Source organism: Microcebus murinus, chromosome 24 (assembly GCF_040939455.1).
Source record: "Microcebus murinus isolate Inina chromosome 24, M.murinus_Inina_mat1.0, whole genome shotgun sequence".
NCBI lineage: Eukaryota > Metazoa > Chordata > Mammalia > Primates > Cheirogaleidae > Microcebus > Microcebus murinus.
Genome location: NC_134127.1, coordinates 8,157,759 through 8,165,000, shown reverse-complemented (window position 1 = coordinate 8,165,000; position 7,242 = coordinate 8,157,759). Strand labels below are relative to the sequence as shown.

General features: G+C 51.7%; 1 protein-coding gene across 2 annotated transcripts in view; it reads right to left on the bottom strand.

Moving 5' to 3' along the window:
- Positions 1 to 5,569, bottom strand: part of RNF122 (ring finger protein 122) — a 16,636-nt gene extending 11,067 nt beyond the window's left edge. Inside the window, exon 1 of one of the 2 annotated variants that reach the window (XM_012775737.3) lies at positions 5,124 to 5,569. In XM_012775737.3, coding sequence (XP_012631191.1) covers positions 5,124 to 5,148 — 25 coding nt within the window. In that variant the 5' untranslated portion in view covers positions 5,149 to 5,569. Of the gene's footprint in view, positions 1 to 4,465; positions 4,962 to 5,123 lie in introns of those variants that run through there. The other variant, XM_075997110.1, reaches the window with a different exon arrangement.
- Between the last annotated feature and the right edge of the window lie 1,673 nt (positions 5,570 to 7,242).

The following is a 7,242-nucleotide window of genomic DNA, read 5'->3' as shown; positions in this document are numbered from 1 at the left end:
TCCTTAACCAATTGACAAAAACGGAATACTGTCTAAAGTACTCAAAACAGTACTCCCATCTAAGGGATCAAGGATTCAAGCAATGGGCAGAAAACAGAAAACTTAATTCCACCAGGGAGAAGCATGGCATAGTGCAACAGCAAGATGAAGAGCCTTAGGTCAGAAAATATACTATTGGGGTTCCAACGCCACCTCTGCCTACCTGTGTGTGACCCTTACAAAGTTACCTCTCTGAGCTTCACTTTGTCATACAAAAACAAGCCAAAAAGAGGACTGAAAATGACGGTGCTTTGTAAATTGCAAAGTGCAATTGCAAAGGTCATTTGTCATTATTAAGCCACCTGCTCCAGAACACAAGCTGTGCCAGGACTAGAATAGAAATTGTTCACTCCAAGGCCAGGCCAGCACTCCAGAAAGTGGAGATGGGGGTTGGGAAGGGCAGTTGCAGCTTCCCTTACTGGTCACCTTCCCCCTTTTCCTTTTCTTTTAATCTTTTAACTTTTTTTTTTTTTTTTTTTGAGACAGAGTCTTGCTCTGTCTCTCGGGCTAGAGTGCTGTGGTGTCATCATAGCTCACTGCAACCTCAAGGTCCTGGGCTCAAGCGATCCTCCTGCTTCAGACTCCTGAGTAGCTGGGACGACAGGCACGTGCCACCATGCCCGGCTAATTTTTTCTATTTTTAGTGGAGATGGGGTCTTGCTCTTGCTCAGGCTGGCTTCGAACTCCTGAACTCAAGCAATACTCCCGCCTGGGCCTCCCTAAGTGCTAGGATGACAGGCGTGAGCCACTACCCCGAGCCAACCTTCTCCCTTTTTAATCAAAGCCTCGACAGTACAGTCCCAGTAACAGTAGCGCTCCCTGGGAGCTTGTTGGAAATGCAGACACTGGGGCCCACCCAGACTAAATGGATCAGAATCTACATTTTAGCAAGATCCTCTGCACAGTCACTTTAAGAAGCACCATTAGCCACTAGATGCTGCCCTGCACATGTGACTCAGTGACAAATCCTGGTTGGTCTACTCATCCTGATAGTCACTTCCTCCTTGCCAGTACCTGGTGCTGAGGTGGGTATGTGACCAGGTTCTAGGCAAAGAAACAAAGAGAAGGTCTGCCAGAAAAATGAAAGCTTTATTTATTTATTTTGTCATGTCTTTCCAAGATACCTAGAGTGGTGATGGCCAAGCTGTAGCTGGAAAGAGAGCAGACCCATAAAAAAAATCAAATGGCCCAGGATGGCAGAGCACAAAGGGAAAGAGAGAAGAATCCTTGATTAACGAGAACGCTGGAATTTACTGAATGCTTGCTACATCCCAAGCCCATTCTCATGCTACCAACTCAATCTTTGCAATGCCACAGTAAGACATTGTTACTTCCCCCACCAATGGGGAAAAAAAAAAAAAACTCAATCATTAAATAATCCACCCACAGTCAAATAGCTAAGAAGGCCTAGCTCCAAAAGCCTCTCTGTACTCAGGCCTTGGGTTCTAGGCACTTTCCTGACATCTTGGTTAGGAGCCAGGACCCATTAGGATACTGCAGAGTCCTACGTTCTAATTGTCAGTGCTACCAGAACTCAGCAGAAGGCTGGCTTGAAAGACTGAAAGTCAGCTTTGATATCATATATCTCATTAAACTTCATCCCTTACACCTGTTGCCCACATAATGATCCTGCATTCAAACCTCTTTTATTTTTATTTTTTTGAAACAGAGTCTCACTTTGTTGCCCAGGCTAGAGTGAGTGCTGTGGCGTCAGCCTAGCTCACAGCAACCTCCAACTCCTGGGCTCAAGCCATCCTCCTGCCTCAGCCTCCTGAGTAGCTGGGACTACAAGCATGCGCCACCATGCCTGGCTAATTTTTTTTTCTATATATATTAGTTGGCCAATTAATTTCTTTCTATTTATAGTAGAGAAGGGGTCTCGCTCTTGCTCAGGTTGGCTTTGAACTCCTGAGCTCAAACGATCCGCCCACCTCGGCCTCCCAGAGAGCTAGGATTACACGTGTGAGCCACCGCACCGGGCCTCAAACCTCTTTTAGGTTGTGCTCAATTCTATTGCCATGTCCCCATCCAAATGCTCATTACCTACTACTACTGTTTCCTAATTGATGTCATCCCTATTTCTGGCTCCTTCTCTCATTTACCCCATATGCCTGACACATCCTCCCACTTGGTCTATCGTGTATTTTCCAAACTCCTAACTGGCTTTGATTCCTAAGCATGTACCCTTTTGCCTTGCAATTTTCCACTAAATGTTCTCCAATACCACCCCACGTGGGTGTACTGGGATAGACACATAGAAGAATGAATGGATGACCTCACCATGTTGGGAAGAAGACAGACAACATGGACTTCACCATAGACAATGAGGTACCGTACCAGAGATGTGTCTATAATCCTGAGAACAAAGATGAGACTGTCACTAAGTGAGTACAGTCCTCCTAACAAGCCTCAATACTCCTAAGTCTGAGGACACCAGCTTGGACTTTTGCAAATTCTCCAGCGTCTATCCTGCCCCAGTGTTTGTCTTGTTCTCAATAACTAGTTAATAGATAAATAACTCCCCATTTGCTCAAAATAACCTGGTCCTCCTGGCAAAAGCTGCCACTTTGCCACTCAAAGTAACAAGACTGATGTTTGGGAAAACTGCCCAGAAACTGCCCTCAGCTAACAGATCACTAGTCAACACACAAGTATTTCTGAGAGCCTGTTTTGTGAACTGACCTACACATTGTGGGAAAACAGAAAGTAAAAGTAGTCCTTATTCTGAAAGACTTTTCAATTAAGTTGAAATTAAAGAAATAGCTACTAAACTGTGCTGTGCCTTGCTTTTAGGCTGCAGTAGGGGTTAGAAAGAAAGAATAGTTTTTGCTACCCCTTCCCACTCAAATATTTGCTCTCTGTGGGCCAAGGAAGGTCCATTTTCCATGAAGACATCATGCTAGATAGACCAACTAAAGAAGGATAACCCGCAGTCTACACTGGATAAGGGCCTCAGGACTTTTCTTCCAGAAAACTGTTCTCCATGCCAATGCCTTGGGCCCCCAGCCATCTCCTCACCTCCAGCCTCAGCAATATTTGATGCTACAAGAGGGTCTAACACACCATCTGCCTTGGCTCTTCCGTGCATCCTTATAAGCTGAAGATTGGCATGGGAACGCGTAAAACCATGGCCCCTGCAAAGGGTACATGCATGTACTCTCTGCAGGTAAACTGATCCCCCCCCACCTCCTGGTCCTCTGATCAGTTTCCCTTCACTATCTTATCCTGTCTGATAAAAGCTTTCCCTGGGGCTGTAGGATCTTGTCAGCGAGCTTGGGACTTCTTGCAATAAAGACATTAAGTCAGGAGAACTTCATGGTCAAGAGAAGATGGTCCGTTTGCATATATATTACTATTAAAGAGAAATTGAAAAATAGTCTTCTGACAGTGGAGTAAGTTTTCCCTCTAAAACTTATAAGCACAGAGAATACCAACCCCAAGAAAGGAAGGGCACCCGATCTTTTCCAGAAGAGTGAGGGAGGGGCTCTGGCCTCTCAACTGGAGTCAAAAAACAGGATCTTGCTAGTCACTGTAAGAAGTGAAGCTAAAAGCAGCAATGTAAAACTTCACAGAAAAGGAGGCAGCCTAGCAGAAAAGCCAGTGTTACTGACCAACGGCCTCCTTTCTTCTCCCCAAGTCTCGTTCCATTGTCTATGCCAACCTTAGAACGCCCTGACATCAGAATGGCTCATCTTATCGGGCAGGCTGGGAGCAAGAATGACGTCAGAGCAGGGCTGGCCAAGAAAGACCCGGGGATCTGGGAACTGCTTCTGCTTCCCAGCCAGCGGGAATCTTTCCCAGATGCTGGGATGCACCGGCCTCCCTCAACCCCCCATCCCCCGCCCCTCGGCCGGCGAAACCACCTATCACACGCGGCTCGGTTCGTTTTCAGGAAATGAGATCGGACTAGCGAAAGGAGGAAGGGGGAGGGGGGGGACACCCAGACACATGCTGCCCAAACTCTGCCTTAAAACAAAAGCCTCTTGAAATAATTAATCCAAGATCTGGCAGGAGCCTACTCTCAAGAATGGATTTCTTTTTTTTTTTCTCCCTAACTAGCCAGATTGCCATACATACTGAGAGATACGACCAGCTGCTTCCCATCTCCCCCTCCCAGAAATTCTGGAAGCATTAAAACAACGCAGTCAAGGGACCACGGGGGGTCGGGGGTGGAGGGGTGTTAGCAGCTAGGGTTTTTTAGGTGACCTGCTCAGAAAGTAGCTAAGGGTTTTAAGTGACCTGCTCAGAAAGAGCTTCCTTTTCAGGTAGCTTGGGTGAGGAGTCCAACCTGTGTGACCTGAACTGCCAAAAAGCCTCAGGTGAAATGCACTAGCTTAGCAACACCACCCAGGCCTGGGAGAAACTGGGGGGGACGGCGGGGGAGGGGCAGGGGAGGAGTTGCTGGGTCTGGAGGCGCGGTCTCCACCTGGGCTCGGGAGCAGACACCCCGTCTGGCCTCGGGGCCAGAAAGCACAGCTCGGGACCGGCCAGTCCCCGCACCCCAGGGACAGCCGAGCGCCGGGAGATGTGCACGGCTTTGGCGACTCCATAAAGCGACTCTTTAATCCAGCGTCTCCCGCAGGCGCGAGGCCCGGCTAGCAGCCCGTGGGAAGGCAACAAAGAGCGAGGAAGCCGCCCCTGCACCCCGTCCCGCACGTTGCATTGTATACATATTTAAAATAGCCTGCAAAGTTTCAGGCCCGGAACTTGAGCTCCCTCTAGGAGATCCTAGCCCGAGCGCGGATTTAATTCTCCTCCACCACCCACAACAAAGAACAGAGTTTGAGCGCACAAAGGCAGGGGAAGGGGGTAGGAGAGCCGAGCCGCCACACAAAGGCCGGGGACCCCTCGGCTCCCACGCCCCCGGCCCGCCGCAAGTTCAGAGGCCCTTCCAGACCCTCGACTCAAAACTGGATTATTTCAAATTCCGCGCTGTGCCGAGCGGAGTTGGGCGCCAGGACGCCTCCTCGACCGTCCCGTTTCATTAGAAACTTGGCTGCAGGGGGGAGGACGAGCCCTCTGCCGTCCAACCCCGCGCCTCCCGCGGGGCCCCGGGTCCGCTCGCCCCCCGCCCCGGGACTCACCGTTACACCACTGGAATGGGTGCATCAATGAGGTCTCGGCCGGCTTCCCGGGCGAACGGACGCAGGCGGCGTGCCAGGCGGCGGGGAGGGCGCACCGGCTGTCGCGCGGGGCCGCGGGCGGGCGGGGCGGGTGCGGGGCGCGGCGGCCGCCTTTCTCCAGGAGCCCAACTCCCCGCGGAGTCGGGGGCTCTGGCGAGGCCGGTTTTCAGAGCAACAAAGAGGGAAGAGGAAGGAGACAGACAAACAGAAAAGTCCCCCGGAGCAAAGCACCGCAGAGGAAACGCGCGAAGGGCCCCGGGCCGGGGGAGATGCGGGGCGCCGCAGAGCGGGGCGGGGGTGCCCAGGCGGCGGGAGCTGCGGGCCGGCAGAGGAGGGGACGGGCCCGGGCGGGAGGCTCCGATCCGGTGCCGCGAGGCGCAGGCGGGCGGGCTGGGGTTCCGAAACTGACACCCGGCCGCGCACGCCCCCGCCCTTTTACCGCCCCCGGGAGACCCCGCCCCCTGCCCGTCACCCGCCCTCCGGCCAATGGGCGGCTTCCTCCTGCCCCGGAGTGCTGGGGCGGGCCCGCCCCTCCCGGGAAGGCGGGAGCATCCCCGCCCCGCGCCCGGCCCGCCCCCGCCCCGCGCGCCTTCTTCCCAGGGCTCGGGACACTCCAGCCGGGACGCGCGCGCGGGCCCTGCGACGCCCGGAGGGGGCGGGGGCCGTCCCTCTGCACCCGGGACACACTGGCCAACGAGCAGTTACTGCCACATCGTTTGCCGCCTCCAGATCTGACACTGAGAAGCAGGTCTGGGGAGCAGCGACACTTCTGCTCCCCCGGCGCGGACAGGTCCCGGTGGCGCCTGGCGCGTCCTCCCGCTCACTGCGGAAGGGCCACCTGCGGCGAGGAGGGGAAGCCGACTAATCGCCAAGTGGCATCGGGGAAGGACTTTCGTGTGCTCTAACTTTTGGCCAGCCCCTCCTTCTACCAACCAGGAACTAAGGCCTGAAGCTTAAGACTTGTCAGGGTTCCGCGCCAAATCAAACCCAGAAACTGACATTGTCAACACCTTAAGGACAGGTATCTTCGGTATCTAGTACCTAGTTGGCGTGGAATAAATAGTTGAAATAAAGATTGAATCTCGGCCGGGCCCGGTGGCTCACGCCTGTCATCCTAGCTCTCTGGGAGGCCGAGGCGGGCGGATTGCTCGAGGTCAGGAGTTCAAAACCAGCCTGAGCAAGAGCGAGACCCCCGTCTCTACTATAAGTAGAAAGAAATTAATTGGCCAACTAATATATATAGAAAAAATTAGCCGGGCATGGTGGCACATGCCTGTAGTCCCAGCTACTCTGGAGACTGAGGCAGAAGGACTGCTTGAGCCCAGGAGTTTGAGGTTGCTGTGAGCTAGGCTGAAGCCACAGCACTCACTCTAGCCTGGGCAACAAAGTGAGACTCTGTCTCAAAAAAAAAAAAAAAAAAAAAATTGAATTTCTTAATTCCCTGCCCAATATTCTATCTTTTCCATGACAATGCATCATCTCTTTCTTTCTGTTTTTCTCCATCTTTCCAGCTTTCATTTTTACAGAAAGTATTCGCTGTGAGCCTATTAATACTTTATGCCAAGCACGGTTGCCCCATCGACGTCTAGGAGACAGCAGATTTCTGCTCTCCTGGGACTTAGTACGTGAGGCGACAGGCAAACAAGCAAACAAATAAGAACGTTGCTATCTCCCTGTGAAACATCCAGTCTCTCCGTTTAACCTGTTAATTGAAGATGATAAAATACCTAACACCAGGGAATTGGAGGCACCCAAGGTTATGCATATGAAGGCCTTGTCATTTAAAAATAGTGTGGTTAAGGTATCAAATGACTTGATCAACATCACAGAGCAGGCTGGAACATAGTGTAACACTTAATTACTCAATTGTCTTAAAACATTTGTTTTCTTTCTGAGCTAGTCAGGAGAGGCATCATGTACATTTCTAACTCATTTCATTTCTTAATTCACCTGGGCGAAAGCTTCCCAACTGGCCCCTGTGATTCTAGTCTATTTCTCAGATTTTAAACCCCCCAAGACTTATGTTAGAGATGCTACACATGCAGATTCCCAGGCCATGAGTCCAGAGATTCTGATTCGA